The sequence below is a fragment of the Garra rufa genome, chromosome 22, assembly GCF_049309525.1.
Source record: "Garra rufa chromosome 22, GarRuf1.0, whole genome shotgun sequence".
In the NCBI taxonomy this organism is placed as follows: Eukaryota; Metazoa; Chordata; class Actinopteri; order Cypriniformes; family Cyprinidae; genus Garra; species Garra rufa.
The window spans coordinates 15,169,745-15,190,283 of NC_133382.1; the positions used below are offsets into that span (position 1 = coordinate 15,169,745).

General features: G+C 41.0%; 1 protein-coding gene across 1 annotated transcript in view; it reads right to left on the bottom strand.

The window, feature by feature from the left end:
- Positions 1-792: 792 nt before the first annotated feature.
- LOC141298012 (double C2-like domain-containing protein alpha) overlaps positions 793-20,539 on the bottom strand; it is a 133,074-nt gene continuing 113,327 nt past the window's right edge. Inside the window, exons 7-10 of the mRNA XM_073828514.1 lie at positions 8,002-8,207; positions 6,142-6,223; positions 5,716-5,812; positions 793-923 (exon numbers count right to left, since the gene is read on the bottom strand). Of these exons, the coding sequence (XP_073684615.1) occupies positions 793-923; positions 5,716-5,812; positions 6,142-6,223; positions 8,002-8,207 (516 nt within the window). The remainder of the gene's footprint in view (positions 924-5,715; positions 5,813-6,141; positions 6,224-8,001; positions 8,208-20,539) is intronic.

The following is a 20,539-nucleotide window of genomic DNA, read 5'->3' on the forward strand; positions in this document are numbered from 1 at the left end:
ATTTTCCCTTGGGACCTCTAGTGTTGTATATTTGACACAACGTCGAACAGAACGACAGAAAGGGAACTTCTCGGATATCAGAGGTGTTTGGGCTCCCAAGAGCGACCCCCAGTGTCATACATTTGACACAACGTCGCCATTCCCTCCATCAGGGAATGAGTTTTTCCATACGTTAACCGAGAGGTTTTTAGAAACAGTAAAACAACTTTTTTTACATTTGGTAGAACGTAAAATATGTAGGAGGCATTGTTAAAAAACTTATTGCAGCAATAAAGTCTGACTAATATGCAGTTGTCACATGACAGTTACTACTATACAGCAAATTATGCACAAAGCATATGTCTGCAGTTCAGGTGCATGACATATGTGACCCTGGACCACAAAACCAGTCTTAAGTAGCATGGTAGTATATAAGTAGTATATTTGTAGCAATAGCCAAAAATATATTGTATGGGACAACATTTTTACTTTTATGCGAAAAAATCATTAGGATATTAAGTAAAGATCATGTTCCATTAAGATATTTTGTACATTTTCTACCGCAAATACAAATCAAAACAACTTTAAAGGCGATTTTTTTCAGTATTTAGATTTTTTTGCACCCTCAGATTCCAGATTTTCAAATAGTTGTATCTTGGCCAAATATTGTCCTATCCTAACAAACCAAACATCAATCAAAGCTTATTTATTCAGCTTTCAGGTGATGTATAAATAAAAAATTCCACACAAAAAAAAATTACCCTTATGACTGGTTTTGTGGTCTATAATAAGTTTGCAGAGTTCTCATTGCTGTTAAATTGTGGATCCTGGCAGTTCATTGGTCAGTGTGTGCCAGCGTTCAACCTTCTGACCTTTATTTTTCAGACAGTCTATCCAGTGCTGAAGGGCATCACCCTGAGAGTGACATCCTAAAGACACACCACCTGCCAGATTCAAACAGATCCAAACCAGTTAGCATGCATTTTAAAGACCCTGTAAAATGGTTTGATCAAGTATTTAAAAAAATAATTATTTTTAATTGCACAAGTTTTGACACACCTTTTTAAAAAAATTTAACATTGTATATACATACTAAAGACTCTGAATTTATGACAGAACAAATATGGAATTATGTAGTCATCAAAACTGATAAGTAACCCAGAATATGTTTTATATTTTCAATTCTTTAAAGTAGCCACATTTTTCTTTGATGACAGCTTTTCACAGTTGCCATTCTCTCAGTCAGCCTCATGAAATAGTCACATGGAATGGTTTTTCAACAATCTTGAAGGAGTGCAGCTTAAAGGAGTAATTGCTAGCTTAACCTTCACTCTCTAGTCCAACTCATCCCAAACCATCTCATTTGGATTTAAATTGGGTGACTGGGGAGGTCAGGATATCTTCACTCTCCTTCCTGGACAAATAGCTCTTACATAACCTAGATGTGTGTTTGGGGACCCGTAGGAAAACAAATAATGGCTCCGCTAAATGCAAACCAGATAGAATTGTATGTTGTTGCAAAGTGCAGTTGTAGCCATGCTGGTTAAATATGCCCTCAGTTGTGACCAAGTCACCAACAGTGTCACCAGCAAAGCACCCTCACACCTTTTTTCTCCATGCTTCACAGTGGAAAACAAACATTTAGGAACCATTATATGTTTTATAAATATAATGTTTATAACATATAATGTTATTTATTTTATTTGTTTATATTTATTTTTGGTTACCCAGGAATGTTCTACACTCAATTAAAAAGCTTGCATACCTCAGATTTGATCTGTGTGTGTACGCTTAAATCCACGGCAACGCTCATATTTGTAAAAACTGGTTTTGTGTGCTTAGCGTCATGCCAGGGTCAGAGCAGACATACACACTTTTTCTTGTTGGAGTACTGCAGGTTTTTGAAAATGTAAGCTATACTTGCTGCTCGCTCTTATAAATGAAAGGATTTGGATGATGATGGCGATCTTTTATATGTTAATGACATTAATCAGGGTTCTATGAATCACACAAATGCAAATTTAGGATGGTTTCTGCGCAACGTTTCATAAATGAGGCCCAAAATGTGACAGTTGTAGTGTTGTGTCGCAACAACTAAATGCTGTGCAAACCAGACAAAGCTCATTTGTATGTCACAAATAGAACGAGACATTGGTTTACTGTCAGGGATTTGTTGTGTCATGTTGCGTCACACCACAACCAGTGTAAACAGCATCACAGATCGTAATGGGTTCTATTGCCTTTTGTCGCATTATGCTACTCGTGTCCAGTACAGACATGTAGTTTTTAATCATATTACTTATTTTGTTAAACTTTTGACATCCCGAATTATAACTTAATTTACTCAATTATTTGTTACAAACCTGAACCCGTTTTCACAAAACATTTTATCTAACTTTAGGAGTTCTCCTAAATAGCAGTAAAAGTTTTTAGCTAAGTGTTTTCTCTTAAAACCTATTCACAAAGTTGCTGAGACCAACTTTTTTTTAAGGAACAGAGAAGTCTTAAACTAAGAGTAAGGGCGGGGTTGACCTTGTTGCTATAGATCAGGGGTGTCAAACATACGGCCCACTAAGGCATCCAATACGGCCCGCAGGATGCTTTGAACAATAATATTTAATATTAAATCTTTTTTTATTATCATTATTATTAGTAGTAGTAGTATTAAATAAAGTCTATATACGAGTATTCATGGCAATATTTTCTTTGGTTTTATTCATTTGTTTTTATTCTATCATTGATAATTTAATTGTGCTTTTATTGCGCTTCAGCAGGAACCTCTAACACGCATGCACATTTCAAACCAAAGCGGCGCCTAAATCAAATTTCAAACACGTCGGCTAACTGAAGATGTGTGGCAAGCACTCGCGTGTATGGTAAAGGCAGCTGAGCTTGTGTGTCCTGCAGGGATGTGATTTTTCCGGATTAATCCGGAATTCCGGATTTTTCGACCTGAAAATGTGACCTATGTCACGTATTTGTGACCGTTCGCAAATGGCATATGGCGAAGTATGATTGGTCAGATCACCTGTCAATCAAGCTCCCTGCTGCGCAGTGTAGTTACCTCACTCTCGCGGTACAGTGGTATCATGACAAGAACATCGCCGGATCGGATGATCTGGGTATGTATTATTGCTTGTGTCTATATATAACCTGTAAGTTACTAATTTGACTTTGTTGTCGATTGATTAGATGATCGATTTTGAGTGATTTTCCACTATGGCAGGATGTTTAAGCTGCATTAACTTTAACTTACTTGTATTTGCTAGCTATTAGGGATGCTCATTTCGGTAAATTTTCCCAACCGACAACCGCAAATCATTATCCGATTATTAACCGTTAACTGATAAGATGGTAAGTTAACACTTTTCAATAAGGTTCATTCAGCGCTGCCGCTCCCACCACGGGCATCACGCACTGTGTGTAGGGTACCGAGTGCTGAGGGGGCACCAAAAAATAGTCTAATGAAAAATCAATAATTATATTTTAATTATTATATTAAATATATAGCTCACTGAATCTGATGGCCGCAAATAGTTTCTCCCGGAATCTAGAGAGTGAGTGTGAGACCGCGTAGCGTGTGCATGACAGAGGGAGAGAGAGCAAGAGACCGCGCGTGTGTGCCTCATGAAGCACATGTAAGACAAACTCTACGTTATCCCGCTTATTACATGGCTACCTACAAAATAAATCAATAATTTGACACAAAATATTGATTTTAAAAGGAGTTTATTGATTTAAAAACGATTTGATCGGCGTGGGGGGGGGGGGTTGTCTTAGTATATTTTCCTGCTTTTTTGTCCTTAGCCAATCACATGCCTGGTCCTGAGAAAAAACAGGCTTTTGCCATTATTAGCTTGTCAAGAAACACTGTGGCTGAAAAAATTGAGGACCTTGCAAGAGACTTGAACCGTCAGCTGAAAGACAAAGTTAAGATATTCATTGCTTTCTCTGTAGCACTCCATGAGAGTACTGACGTTAACGACGTAGCTGGTTGATGATGTTGATGCACTGTTTTCCTTTTAAATATAATGATTGCGCCTGATGGCCCACGCCCACTCCGTCCGGGAGGCGAGTGGTAAAATAATAATTATTATTGATTACTAATTTTAATCAGTACATTATAACTAAAACAATACCTTAAAAATGAAAAGGAACATAATTTTACAATCTGAAATTTCTTAAATTGGTGAACCCCTTTTAGTCTAAGGATCCAGTATGCGTTCAAATAGTAAATTCAGAACGGCTCTAATATAGAGAAAACCTGACCGATTTCATCAGAGACTGCGGAGAGTCATGTACAGATGTCAGTTAACATTATTCTTTTCAGCGTGGATTTGGATTAAAAGCACATGATTGAGCGAATATAAGTGTGTGCAGCGATGTGCAGATCAGCTGTTAAAACGAACCATCCATTCATCATATCATCATGCAAAAAAAAATCTTCCCGAAGATTTTTTTTGTTGTTTTTAAAGTTCTCATTTCTAGTGTATAGTTCATATCCAAAGTAAAATATATTTGTTCATTAGAATTAACCATTATTTTTTTACATATGAGCTATTGAGTTGTTAAATATGTTAAAAGCAGTTTTTTAATTGTTAAGTGTTTTTTGTAAATTATATTGTAGCATATAGCTTCATATTTAATGTAACTCTGTACACATAATCTTTAGCATTTGTTATTTCTAATTTTCTCATTACTAAACGGTATTTGACAAATAATATTAATGTTCAAAAAAAAGGGTTTTGCTGCCATTACTTAGACAACTTTGTTTTCCTAAAAAGGAATAAGAGTGTTAATGAACAGTTTCTGAGGACTTATTAAATGCAGTTTTACAGAATATTGTATCTTTCTAGGTTTTTTTTATTATTTTTTATTAATTTGTAATTTGGTGCACTATGATTTGAAAGGAGATTCTATGAAAAAAAGGAGATTCGGCCCGCACATAGTCACATTTCTTCTCATCCGGCCCTCACCCTAAAATGAGTTTGACACCCCTGCTATAGATGACATCAGCATGCTTACCAACTATGCACACAGTGATTGGCTGATAGGGGAGGGGCCTCTTTCAGAGATGTATTCTTAGAAGTATTGTAGAGCGTGATATTATGTTGCATATTCAAATAAAGATTTTAAAATGCACGCTAAGTGTCATTAATTAAATTGTCAGCCTCTTACATGTGTGCTTTTCATAAACAATTAACGGATATGCATTTGAATTTCTGTGATGGTTTGTATTTTTTTATCAAGGAGAATTGTCTTAATTACTTAGAAGTCCTCTTCACTACTCCTAATGTTTCACAGATTTAGGAGCTAGTTTTAGCAGTAAAGCACTTCGTGAAATACTCTTAGAGTCCTAAATATAGGATTGACATGCCCATCATTTTTAAGATTTAAGTCGCAAGTTATGAGCTATTTTTAGAATTAAGATGTTTTGTGAATATAGGCATAGTATTATTATTATTATTATTATTATTATTTCATCTGTGGAAGAGAGTGCAAAAAAGGCAAATATTGTTAACAAAAAATCTTTTGTGTTCTGCAGAAGAAAGAAAGTATTTTTGGATGAACCATCTCCTTAACTTCAGCTTTGTTAAACTAAAAATTACAACACTCATTTGTGATTGGCAACCAATAAATACAGATCCATGCAACACTGTTGAAGACCTTTGCTGAAACCTTAAAAAGTAGCTATTTGTATTACAACTTTGTAAACAGTAATAAATGATTTCTCACCAATGAAGTCATTAGACCTGCCCAAATCATAATCCCAGACTGTAACTTCTAATGTCTTGGAAGACATCTCACTGAATGTGATCTCATAAAAAAACTCCTGAAACACAGTGGGGATAAAGAGAAAGGAAATAGTGGGAAAACTGGACACAATACAAATGAGTGTGACATCTTACCTTAACATAAAAGTTTATTAGCTCATGTGATTTGACTTATTGACTTATTGACATGATTTTTTTTAAAATATATGTTTACAACAAAGTCTATTTATATATCACTTTTACAATACAAATGGCTTCAAAACAGCTTTAAAAGTCTATCATAGATCATAAATGATACAATCACACAAGTAAAGTCATCTGTGAAAAGAATAAAGATTTTTCCAAACATTCTTGTTCCTCATGTGTAAAGTTGAAATATTTAAAGTACCTCATTAAACTCAGGGTTCAGTGTCTTTTTAATGACTGCAGTCTTGTGCTTTGATTTCTTCTTTAGGTCAGGTTTGAGGTATCTGATAGAAAGATAAAAAGCTTGTAAGGGTTTATTGCATCATGATTTTAATGTAGTAAAGCTGCATTTAAAACCTCTCCAAAATATTCTCTGATATCTATGCCTAATATGTTTTTTTGTTAATCACAAACAACTCTCTTTAGTTAGGAGATTTCTACAAAGATATTTTTAAACTACTAAACATATTATAAGTATTTTGTTTTACATGTTTTACTGTAAAACTTTGCAAACATCGTCAAAACAAAATAATTTTTGTATTGTCTTGTTGTATTGTAATATTTTCTTTCATTTGTTGTAAGCACAAACGATACTATTTTTGCTCTTAGTTTGTATTTTTCCCATCCACTTATTTTGTCTGTTTCAATATTTCTGGTTCCATTTCCAGTTTCCTTTAAATTCCATGGGGTTTCATTTCCCATCATTGTTTCTTGTATAAATAATCTCTTTGTTTAAAGTCTTCTGTTGCCTGGTCTTGTCTTGATGTTATTTTAATTAAGCTGCCACATGTTGCGGTTTCCTTTGTATGGATTTAATATTATTTTTGATGTCTCCTCTTACTCCAGTTTCTTTTTCTTTTTCTTTTTTTGCTTTAATTTTACCATGTATTTAGATTTCTTACTGACTAATGTATTAAATAAATACAACCCCAAATCAGAAAACAATTTTTTTTGTAAAATGCAATAAAAAAAATAAAAAAAATAAATCAAGAATCTGTGAATTGAGGATAAATTTTTGCCCGATCTGGCTTGATTCAAGACTTCAGCTGCTTAACAGTCTGTTTTTTTCAATCTTAACAGCTGCTTAACAGTCTAATTCTCCTTTTCATGATGGGTACATCATACATTTTTTAATAATAATTATTATTATTATTATTATTATTATTATTATTATTATTATTGATAGCTCACTTTAGACATTCTTCTGACTATAAGTAACTTCGAAACTACATGTTAGTAGACTGTCTGCTTAATAGGTAGCACTTTATTTTACAGTCCTGTTCTGCATTTACATACTATGTACTTGGTATAGTAATTACAATAACTGGATAATAACTAGGGACTAACCCTGAACCTACTCCTAAATCTACCCTAACCAATGTAATTACCACAAATTTTCCAGTACTTTTTAAGGTAAGCCCAATGTACAAAAAATGTACAAAGTACAGTAAGTGCACATACTGTAAAATGTGACCGTTAATATCTGCTAACACTTTGGTGATCCCCCAACATACATTCTACTGACTATAAATAACTTTGCAAGTACATATTAACACTTCTTTAGCTTGCTTCTTAATGCAGTTGTCATTATGATTATTGTTGGCTCTTTGACAATTCTTTTGTAAGTCTCTTTGAACAAAACCATCTGCTAAATGTAATTTATCAATTTTATTAATTATTAATTATTTTGCATTGTCTTGTTATTTTGCATGAGATTTGGCTGGGTAGCTTGAGATTGACAGAGCCTGAACGTTTGTGTCTGAAAGTTGCCAACCTCTACTAGCCATTGTAAATTAGTGAAGGCCATAAGGTAATGAGGGGAGGGTTGGTGAAGGCATGCCCTGCCCCTTTGGCATTAAAGGTCACCATCCATAACATTTTTTGACACATGGTCGATCTTTTGTCAATAATATGCCTCTATAACATGCCTTCTACAATAATAAACTAATCAATTGTTAATCCTTTGCAGACATATTACATTGAAAGTTGCATCTCAAATTCAGTAAATTTGCTATGGTCATTTAAAAATGCTATAAAAGCTAAACGTGTGAATACTACTCACATTTTGACATATGGATCAGAGAAACCATTGACATCCATGGCTGCCAGATGAGCACAGCGCTGAACTCCAACACACAGCCCACCCTTGGCTCGCTCTTTAGCTTTTGTGTGGCCCTCCCCTTCTAGAATCTGCGATGGGGGCAGAAACTGCAGACAAAGAAGCAGACGACCTCGCTCTTCCAGATTTTGTTGCTGCTCGCTCTCCCACTGAGAACACAAAACCAGAATTCCTGATGTTATACAACTTTTTTGTAAATTGTTATATTGTTCTCACTATGTTAAACATCTTTTTTTAAATATATAAGCTAAAGATACCTGATCCAGCTAATCAAGTCCATTAGGTATATTTGAATTTTTTTATGTATGTATGTATATTCAGAAATGGTTTCATGCCTCCAGTGAAGTTTTTTTTTTTGAGTGACTGTTTAACTTACTGAATAATTAGATGCCAGAGAAGATATTAATACAACAATCTGAGAAGGATGCTTCAGGATGCTTTTTTTTTTTGGAGAGTTAGACATTTCAAAAAGTCATTGTTAGCTGTTGGATGTGATTAAGATGCTGGATCATGCTATTGTAAACTTTTTGGCCACTACTCATGTGGCACAGACAACAATCAGAACCTGCAATACAATAGAAAAGTACAAATTGTCCCATAAGCTACATAATTTATTGCTATGTTGTATGCATGCTCCTATGTTAATATTGGCTTAGTTTGTTAGTGAAGTCTCAAATGCTTATACCCAGACTAATGAATGTATCACTGCCTTGTTTTCCAAACTCTGGCATGTGCAGTCTCGAGTAACCTTTTTCTGATCCTCTAAAAATGGTATATATGATGTTAACATAACTTGCAATATACTCTTTTTATTACAGTTTGGTTTTGATACTACACTAATCCTCAAGACCCTACGTAAACAAACAAATAGAGTATTGTCACTTTCAAAATGCTTTGAAAATCACCCTCTTATTTTTACCCGATTTACTTTAAACTTTAATAGAATAATGTGAAACTTCACAGCAGATGTAAAACTGTAATATGATTACTGATATTCTAAACACTGTTGATATGGCAACGTGTAACACTTGAATATTCCTCTCAGGTGTTTTTGAGCAACCATGCAATTCACACTAAACTTTATTAAAGATGCTAAATTGCATGTCATGCTTGTCACAGAGGGAACGAGAGAAGAGGATTGTGGATCCATCTACAACGCTTATTTTTAGATGTGGTCAAAAACTGGCTTGGGTCAAAAAAAAGGTATAGCACAGGCAAGACAAAAGAGTAATCCAAAAACAGGTGTGGGTCAATAGACGTAATCCAGAGGGTGAGGCAAATGGGTAATCCACAAACAGCCAATAGTCAAGACGAGGATAATTCAAGGGATAATAAGGGATAATTCAAGACAGGCAATAGTTCCGGGACAGGCAGCAAACAGGCACAATGCTAAAACAGGCTAAGACACAGACTTGGGTAAACAGGCAATGAACAAGGCTAGACTTAAACTCGGAATGGCTCCGTAATGTAACTATTGGCCAAACAGTAATAAGCACTAACAATTGTCACACCCCCGGACTTTCATGTTGGTTTCTCCCATCAATTCCCCCCGCAGATCTTAGTGTTTTGGTTTCTCCCTCATTGTCTCCACCTGGATGTGTAATCAGTCTGTCTATTTAATGTGTGTGTTTTCCCCCGCATTCTGTCGGTCTTTGATATTACATCCCTGTGTTCCTGTGTTTCCTGAGTTTTCTGTGCCTCCCTTTTGGATTTATTAAATACTGTTCGTTTTTACAACGTTGTTGTTCGTCTGTTCCTGCCTGAAACCTGACAGAAAGACCGACCAATACAGTTATTTTTGCGTGTTCACCTCCGTTTTGTTTCCCGTTCGTTTTTTCCAGTCTTTTGTTTCCGTCTTGTGTTTTCTATGGATCCCCTACTCCGTCCGGAATTTATCCTTCTTCGGCTGAAGCAGGGGGAATTACCGCTCGAGGGCTACACATTGATGTTCCAGCTCGTAGCTCATACCACCTGCTATCCGGACGACTCGCTCTGTGCGTTCTATGACGCAAACCTCAACGCGCCATGCAGAGCGCCGTCGTCCGAGGACGGCCCTCGAGCGGACTTTCGCCGCGTTTGTGGAGTGGACACTGGCGAGAAACAAACCCTCGTTTCCCACCCGTTCCCAGGAGAACCTCGTCAGTGCCACTCCAGACCCAGAGCCCAGCCAGCCACCCCGACCCGCGGATTACGAGCCTGAGCCCATCGTAGACTGGAAGCCTGAGCCCAGAGCGACAGCAGTATGGAGGGCCGACGGGGTCATAACTTCCGACCAGGTGCGAGAGCCGGCCACTACATCTGCGACGGTGGAGTGCTTCGTGGAGCAAGAGAGGGTGGTAGAGAGCCCCGTCCACTGCACCACCACTGGGGGTGAGCATGAGCACAACTCTGGGGACTTAATAGACTTTGTCACGGAAATACCTGTCTGCCTGGATTTCCCACCCACCCTCCCTCTTCTGTCTATGCCTGAATCTCCGCTGGTTCTGTCCAGTCTTCCAGAATCCCCGCTGTTTTCTGTCTGTCCCCTTGCTCACCCCCAGCCCACCAGCTGTGCAGTGGGCTTGCTGCAGGTCAGCCAGCTTCCATCGGCGTCATGGCTGGAGGATCCCTCATCTCCGCCTTCAGCCTCTGAGTCCTGGACTCCGCCTCGGCCCTCCGACCCTGCGGCTCCACCCCGTCTCTCTGCTCCCTTGTCTCCGCCGTCGGTCCACCGGCTCCACCGGGCTCCATCGTCCCTCCGGCTCCGCCCTGGTCAGTCGTCGTCCCACCTTCACCTCTGGACACTACTCCTCCGGCTGCGCCTCGTTGCTCCGTCCCACCGGCTCTGTAGACCTCCTCCCTCCCACAGGCACAGCCTCGGTCCTCTGTCGCTCCGGCTCCGCCGCGGACCTCCGGACCTCCATCTCCGCCTTGGTCGCCAGAGCCTTGGGTTCCACCTTGGCCCTCCGGATCCTCGGTGTCACCCAAGATCATCGGCTTTCCGTCTACGCCTCGGGCTCTCCCACCACCTGCTCCGCCTCCATCGGTCGGCCCCATGGAGTCGTCAGCCTCCCTCCATCGGCTCCACCGTGGAATTCCATCATGGCTGAGTTCTGGGTCCCATCTGGCTCCTCCTGCTCCAGCCCCCTCCTGTCACCTCCTTGGCTCCTCCCTCCGTCATCACCTTCATGGACTATTCCGTCACCACCCACCACCATCTTGTGTCCTCCTCCCGGGAGTCCGTCCTCCACCAAAGCCCCCTCCTAAGACTTTGTACTGTTTTTTTTTCTGTTTGTCGGCACAAGGACGTGCCTTCCGGGAGGGGGAGGTAATGTCACACCCCCGGACTTTCATGTTGGTTTCTCCCATCAATTCCCCCCGCAGATCTTAGTGTTTTGGTTTCTCCCTCATTGTCTCCACCTGGATGTGTAATCAGTCTGTCTATTTAATGTGTGTGTGTTTTCCCCTGCATTCTGTCGGTCTTTGATGTTACATCCCTGTGTTCCTGTGTTTCCTGAGTTTTCTGTGCCTCCCTTTTGGATTTATTAAATACTGTTCATTTTTACTACGTCGTTGTTCGTCTGTTCCTGCCTGAAACCTGACAACAATACTCTGGTACAGGCATGTGTTGCTGCGCTTTTATTACACTGCTTGTGGTTTGTATAGCGGCTGCTCTATCATGTTGGAAATATTCTACCCAACCCTAAACCTAAATGATAGTGTTCACATGCAAAAGTGATATAAAAATGCATTTGTTGATACAGTCTTCCTATTTTAACTTTAACATAACCGTAGTTTCACAGGGTTTATACTGTATCACGTGAGCTACCAATCAAACCTACTGAATTAGAAAACTCATGCATATTAATCTTTATATGTGATGACAATGTTCAAAAGTCTCAGTTTTCAAATCATGCAGGATGTTAAATTTGTTTTGAAGCCATAATATAATATTCTGCAAGTAATTCAAAATCAAACCCTTTGTGTGTAAATCATGCTTTGTGTGAAAAGGAATAAAGTTTTACTGCCTCTAGAGTTCATTTTAACTGGAAACTGCAGTGATTTGTAATTTTTTTCTCTTTTGTAGAAGTATAGAGGCATGTATTTCCAGTGAGCCTATTTTGAAGAAATCCCTTGAAAATGCCAAAGTGTGGTGTAATCTCACTTGGGAGAAATTTGGTTTTTGCCATCAAGTTTTATTATTATTATTGTCAAACGCTGGAACACTACTCTCTTGTAAATGCCTGTAAAAAAAAAAAGTGGAAAAATGTAGCTTTCATCCACAGTCTACCTTGATGACATGGTGTTATTGACAAGATTCCATGGGGGCCTGGATAATCCATTACATTCCCAGATGCCTTGGGATATCAACAATTACACCTTGGATATACACTATGCCCCCCTCCTCAGCCGACCCGCTTCATTTAAATCGCTGCTCCTCTCTCCAGCCCCAGATTCTGCTCCAGTCCCAGAGCCCCTAGAGTTCACTCCAGAGTCTGCTCCAGTAACTAAATCAGCAACTAAATCAGCATACTATCATCTCAAAAACATTGCAAGAATTAGATGTTTTGTTTCCCGTCAAGACTTGGAGAAACTTGTTCATGCCTTTATCACAAGCAGGGTGGACTATTGTAATGGTCTCCTCACTGGCCTTCCCAGGAAGACCATTAGACAGCTGCAGCTCATACAGAACGCTGCTGCCAGGATTCTGACTAGAACCAGAAAATCAGAGCATATCACACCAGTCCTCGGGTCCTTACACTGGCTTCCAGTTATGTTTAGGATTGATTTTAAAGTACTTTTACTCGTTTATAAAGCACTCAATGGCCTAGGACCTAAATACATTGCAGATACGCTCACTGAATATAAATCCAACAGACAACTCAGATCACTAGGATCGAGTCAGTTAGTAATATCAAGGGTTCACACACAACAAGGGGAATCCGCTTTTAGCTATTATGCCGCCCGCAGTTGGAATCAGCTTCCAAAAGAGATCAGATGTGCTAATACATTAGCCACATTTAAATGCTGACTCAAAACTCATCTATTCAGTTGTGCATTTATTGAATGAGCACTGTGCTATGTCCGAACAGATTGCATTATTTTATGTATAATAATTTTTACTGTGTTAATTTATTTTAAATCAACTTTTAAATCATTTTAAATGTTCTTAAATTCTCTGTTTTTATTGTTGTGATTATTATTATTATTAATTTTTATGATTTTTATGATATTATGATTTTAATTTCTCTTATGTACAGCACTTTGAATTACCATTGTGTATGAAATGTGCTATATAAATAAACTTGCCTTGCCTTGCCTTGCTGCAGTCCAGGGGCCTCATTTATAAAACTTTCTTACGCACTGATTTGATCTTAGAGTGTTCGTACGATCAAATCCACGTCTGTCACGAATCTGGTCGGTGTCCTGCGGCTCGCTCACCACCAGATGTCATATTCACCGTATCACTATACACAGACTGTCACTCATCATTTCGGACTGCATCTCCCATCCTCCACCACACTGATTGCGTCAGACACCTGTGACCAATCAGGCGCTCTATAAAACCCCCGGACTTCCTTGTACTCGTGACGGATTGTTGAATGTTTACATTGCAGTTGCGTTTAGCGTTCTTTAGTGCTAGCACTGTTTCTCCCTGCTCCTAGTTCCTAGCTCTCCTGGTATCGTTTCCTGCCCGGCCTTCTCGTTTTATGTTAGTCAGCCGCCAGCCTATTGGACTATCGCGTGGATTACTGACTACTCTCTCGGATCGCCCTTCACGGACATTGTTCGCCCCTGATCGGACTCACGCCTGTTTATTGACCTCCCTTTGCCTTTATGTCTGTTTGTCCCGGTTATGACCCTGCCTGCCTGACCATGTTTCTGCCTCATTCTGCCAATAAAAGCTTGCTTATGCATCCGCTCGCCTCTCGTCTCTCTCCTATCGTTACAGAACAATCCGTCACAACAGGATCCAGCAGCTTTTCGTCCGGACAGTCATTCGACATGGATACAGACAGGATTTTATGCAGAATTAAGCAAGGATCACGTACATTGGATCAATACATCCGTGAGTTCCACTCTATCTCAAACTATTCCACTCTCCCGGACTGTATACAGATTGAAGTATTCTGTGATGGCGTAAATGAGCCGTTAAAAGCTAGGCTGAGACGCGAGGGTCCGCGCTCTTCACTGGCAACTTTTATGAACTTTGCTTTGTTGTGTGTGGGTTCGCCGTGCACTGTGGGGGTCGCAGAGAGGGAACGCGACAACGCGGTAATGGCAACTCCACTCTCCAATCGCAGATTGGCGGTCATGACGGAGCATGCCCAAGCTATGGTGGCGTCAGCTGAGGCCGTGCACAAAATGGCGGCCGCGCCGACGTGTACTGGCGAGACGGTGGAGCCCGTTTGCAAGATGGCGGCTAAGGCGGGGCCCCATCACGTCACTGCTGCCATACAAGAGCCAAGTAAAGTTGTCACTGTGTTTCCTGAATTCAGTCAAGTTCCCAAGTCAAAGCAAGTTGCAGCTGTATTTCCTGAGTCAAGTCAAGTTCCCAGGTCCAGTCAAGTTGCAGCTGCGTTTCCTGAGTCCAGTCAAGTCTTCAAGGCAAGTCAAGTTAAAGCTGTTTTTCCTGTACCAAGTACTGTCAAGAGGGCCGTCATCACCAAGCCGGCTCACAAAATGGCTGCCCTCCCACAGCCAACTCACATGATGGCCCACGTGCTGGACTCACCTTTAATGGCTGTATGGGCAGCCAAAATGGAGCTCTGTCACGTAACAGCAGCTGTTCCTGCACGAACAGGTCAGGACATCACTTCATTTCCAGTGTCAAGTCTAGTGTCTCCCAGGCCAAGCCAAGCTAAAGCCGCTCTGCCAGAGCCAAGTCAAGCTGCAGAGCCAGGTCAAGCTGCAGAGCCAGGTCAAGCTGCAGAGCCAAGTCAAGCTGCAGAGCCAAGTCAAGCTGCAGAGCCAAGTCAAGCTGCAGAGCCAAGTCAAGCTGCAGTTCCGTCTTCTGAGTCAAGTCAAGCTCCAGCTGCTGCTCCAGGGTCAAGTCAAGCCTTCACATCCGGCCAAGCTTCCAAGTCTGGTCCAGCAACAGGGTCAGGTCAGGACACAGTTGCTGCTCTTCACAAGTCAGGCCAAGACACAGCTGTACACCACGAGTCAAGCCAGGAGTCAAGTCACGTTACAGCTGTCGTTCCTGAGCCAAGTCACGTTACAGCTGTTGTTCCTGAGCCAAGTCACGTTACAGCTGTCGTTCCGGAGCCACGTCACGTTACAGCTGTTGTTTTTGAGCCAAGTCACGTTACATCTGTCGTTCCTGAGTTAAGTCAAGTTTCCAAGTCCTGTCTTAATGAAGCTTCAACCTTCAGTCAAGCTACCGAGTCAGGTCAAGCCAAGGCTGTAGTTCCAGGGTCAAGCGAGCACACTGCTGTTCCCTCAGAGTCAAGTCAAGCAGCACTCGCTGAGTCAAATCAAGCAGCACTCGCTGAGCCAAGTCAAGCAGCTAATCCTTCAGCGCCCAGTCAAGTCACAGTCGCTCCTTCCGAGCCAAGTCAAGTCACAGCTGCTCCTGTCATGCCAAGACAAGGCACAGCTGATCCTGTCACACCAGGCCAAGTCACAGCTGTTCCTCTCACACCAAGCCAATTCACAGCTGTTCCTGTCATCCCAAGTCAAGTCACAGCTGTTCCTGTCACGCCAAATCAAGTCACAGCAGTTCCTTCCAGGCCAAGTCACGTCTCGCCCGAGCATCCAGAGCCAGGCCAGGTCTCGTCTGTTCTGCCAGAGCCTTCGCTCCCAAGCTATGCAGAGCCTACGCTCTCAAGCCCGGTGGGCATCCCACTAACCACCGTACTGCCTGTGATGGCCATTGCCATCTTGAGTGTGTGGGCTGCACACTGTTCTCCAGAGGCCTAATCAGTTGAAGTGTCCGCTGCGCCAATGCCTCTTATTGAGGCGGCGTTCATGGCGGAATTCCCTGCTCTGCCTGCACCCCCAAGACTCCCTGCTCTGTCCGCACCTCCAAGGCTTCATGCTCAGCCTGCACCGCCTAGACTTCCTGTCATCCCTGCCACGGCTATGAAGGCCGCCCCTGAAGTCTCTGTCTGCCTAGTCATGACTATGGAGGCGGCGTTCCCCCCTGAACTCTCTGTTTCTTCCCCTGCTCTGTCTACCTCCTCTGTCTCTGTTCTCCCCAGGTCCCAGTCCGTGACGCGGCTGCCTGTTTCGCCTTGGTGGGCTTCTGCTCTGTCGGTTCCGCCCTGGAGGGCAATTGCGCCTCCTGTTCCACCCTGGAGGGCTACGGCGCCTCCTGCTCCGCCCTGGAGGGCTCCGAAGCCTTCTGCTCTGCCCCGGAGGGCTGCTGCGCCTTTACCCCCTATTCTGTCTGCCTCCTCTGTCCCTGCTTTTCCCAGGTCCCAGACCGTGACGCGGGTTCCTGCTCCGCTCTGGAGGGCCGCTCCGCCTCCTGCTCTGCCCTGTAGGGCTCTTAACCCTCCTGCTCCGCCTCCTGCTCCACCCTGGAGGGCTCCCGAGCCTCCTGCTCCGCCCTGGAGGGCCTTTGCCCAACCGGTTCTGCCCCAGTCCCCTGGCCCCCCCACCGCTCACCTGGACTGTTTTTTCTGTTTCTGTTGGAGCGTCTGGAAGCCGCTCCTTGGGGAGGGGCTATGTCACGAATCACTATACACAGACTGTCACTCATCATTTCGGACTGCATCTCCCATCCTCCACCACACTGATTGCGTCAGACACCTGTGACCAATCAGGCGCTCTATAAAACCCCCGGACTTCCTTGTACTCGTGACGGATTGTTGAATGTTTACATTGCAGTTGCGTTTAACGTTCTTTAGTGCTAGCACTGTTTCTCCCTGCTCCTAGTTCCTAGCTCTCCTGGTATCGTTTCCTGCCCGGCCTTCTCATTTTATGTTAGTCAGCCGCCAGCCTATTGGACTATCGCGTGGATTACTGACTACTCTCTCGGATCACCCTTCACGGACATTGTTCGCCCCTGATCGGACTCACGCCTGTTTATTGACCTCCCTTTGCCTTTATGTCTGTTTGTCCCGGTTATGACCCTGCCTGCCTGACCATGTTTCTGCCTCATTCTGCCAATAAAAGCTTGCTTATGGATCCGCTTGCCTCTCGTCTCTCTCCTATCGTTACAACGTCAAAGTACAGATTTATAAAAACCGTCTTTGACATGGAAAAGTACTTATCTCCACGTCAGATTCCAGCTTGGCGTACGACCGTTTCCTTGTGGTAATGCCTGGTATTGCAGATAGTTCAGCCTCACTATAATTTGATTTCTTGCGCTCCTTTTTACTTGCCATTGTCACAGAGTTTTTCCTTTAGGAATGAGCTCATTTTATATGTTAATTAATTAAGCAGGGGTGTTTCGACGGCGGAACATTCAGCTGCACACAATTCCACGATCATTTGTGATTTATAACCGAATGACTGGCGTACGCATGGATTTCGTGGTACGTTCGTTTTCTCTGAATCGCTCTTACGATCAAATCAGAAAAGTTCTTAGATAAAATCAAGGATGGTTTCTACGCAAGTCTTTATAAATGAGGCCCCAGGAGTGCCCAGAGTTCACTCCAGTCCTGGAGCACAGCCCAGAGTCAGCTGCGTCTGTATTTCCTGACAACTACATCCAAACCCTACTCATCAAGGTCTTTGGCACACTTTGGCAGTTGTAGTTTTTATGTGTGCTGAAAAAAAGTGGAAGTGGCGAAACAGGAAGGAACAAGAGCTTGTGGTAAGCAGTTTTAAGTTTTAGTGCCATGTCACATTGATTTCATGTTGCATTTTTATTGGCTGTTCAGTAAACATGGGTTGTGGCAGCAAACACACCGTGCAATGATCAGGCTGAATTTCTGACACTGTCAGAAAATTATCGTAGGCTATCTTTGGTGGCAAAACCGTGACAACGGCCATCTTTAAACCTCTCTAACTGTACGACATAGGACCACGATCACACAAAATCACCACAAATGTTTCATGCTGCCAATCTTTCGTCTGGGACAGCCGAAAATCGTACAGTCTGTTTCAGGCTTAAGAGGTGCCTGGCTTTTGTCCTAATATGTTTATCTGATGCCGTTGCACAGTTTGGTTATGTTAGTCCACCAAGATCCAATCAAAATGTAGCAAATCTTTGTTCCCTTATTGTGGTCAGAGAGGAGCCCTGCAAAAAAATGGGCCCTGGATATGCTGTTTACTACAATAGCATCATCATAGCACACTCCGCAGAAGACCACCAGGGAATCCTGAATGCCTTTACCAAGGTCCCAACCTTGCCCCAACTGACAGCCAATGATAATGACTTTTTTTTTTAATGCAATACATGTTAATAAATGCATAAATTATTCTACAGGGCACTACGCTTACTTTTCTTTTTAGAAGCACTTTTCAGAGGCACAGTCAAAGTTTTAGGAGCACCTTCTAATCAAGGTGATATTTGACTTCTTTAAGTGATTTACAGGGGAATTTTGGGTAACACTTTATAATAACTACACACTAGGAACCATTAGTTAAGCATTAGTAAATAGTCAATTCATCATTTATAAATAATTTTCTCTACATTAATAGACAATAGAAAGCAGTTTATAAATGCAGCTATAAAAGCTTTGTTATTTATTTTTAAAAATATATGTGTTTAATAACTGTATTTACATACTTTATTAATGATCAATTAACCATTTATAAATTAAGTGTTACATTATTTACAAATCAGTTATTTAGTTATAATCAGTGGTTCATAAGGTCATTTAGAACGTGTAAGTAAATGATTAATGAACTATTTAATTGTATATTGTACATATTATTTAGAAATATAGAAATATAGTAACAGTGTGTTAATAAATGCTTTATTAAAACATTTTCCTACTGGAATTCATGATTAATTCAGGTAGTTTTAAAACATTTAGTAGTTGTCAGTTAACAGTTTTTGAGAGCTCATCCAAAGTGTTGACTATGTATACCTCGTAAACCTTTTACAAAGGAGATTTAAAGGCTCAGTTATCTTATAAAGAGAAGAAGGAAACAAACAAAACAGAGTAATACAGAACTCTCTCTCTCTCTCTCTCTCTCTCTCTCTCACACACACACACACACACACACACATACACACACACATGTTGGGTTTACATGTTTTATGGGGACATTCCATAGGCGTAATGGTTTTCATACTGTACAAACCGTATTTTCTATGGCCCTACACCTACCCTACACCTAAACCAAGCCCTCACAGGAGATTGGGCACGCTTTTACTTCCTCAAAAAAACTCATTGTGCATGATTTATAAGCCTGTTTCCTCATGGGGACCTGAGAAATGTCCCCACAAGGTCAAAATCTACTGGTATTCCTATCCTTGTGGGGACATTTGGTCCCCACAACGTGATGAATACCAGGTGCACACACACACACACACACACACACACACACACACACACACACACACACACACACACACACACTTCATATATAAATGAAGATGCAAAAAATGCATCTTCAGACGCCTGAAAATGGCAAAAATGACACAAAATTTGTTGGGTTTCGGATTTTGCTCCAAGAGGCTTTTTTGTAGGTATTGGTGTGTTACAGGTGTCACACCGCTGAACGTGTGAAGGTGGCGCTATCGAGCCATTTTGCCACACCCACTTCTGAAACCCATATCAGATGTAAATTTTCGCCAGGTCTGATGTGTGTGCAAAGTTTCATGAGTTTTCAGGCATGTTTAGGCCCTGAAAAATGCGATTCATTTTGGAGAAGAAGAAGAAGAAGAAGAAGAAGAAGAAGAAGAAGAAGAAGAAGAAGAAATATAGCTGCAAGCAGCGATGAAGGGCACAAGCCCTCTGTGCAATCGCTACCCTGGTGCCATCAGGAAAACGATGCACAGCGGGGACATGGATTTACAGTAGTGCTCTGTCAGTCTGGATTTAAGGGTTACAGCAATGAAAGGGTTACTCCATAAGATCAACACAAAGACAGACACTCACATAGTGTAACATAACATTAAAAAATATTAATGAATGCTGTAAAAATAAATTGTTCATTGTTAGTTCATGTTAGTTTATGCATGAACTAATGTTAACAAAAGAGACCTTATTTTAAATTGTTACTGACACTTTTTATGTCCACTTTTACAACCATTTTTAAATATTATTTTAATGATCTATAAGAATTTGTGAGATAAATATATTAGGAAATATTAAGTTATTTTATGTATTTGTTTCTTATTGTAATTAATTGTACTGAGCAGTAAATTGTCAGACTCCAAAAAATCTTATCTTATCAGTGAGAGACAAATAAAACATTTCATGATTTTTCTTTAAAAAATAAAAAAAATGATTTTAATGCTCTTTAAGCATTCATATAATAATTATGTACAAGTATTCTGACAGTACAGATCATTACAACTGATTCTATGCATTGGTTTCATTCTTATACACTGAGAAGGAGCAGAATAGGATTAGAGGTAAAAATATTCCTTATC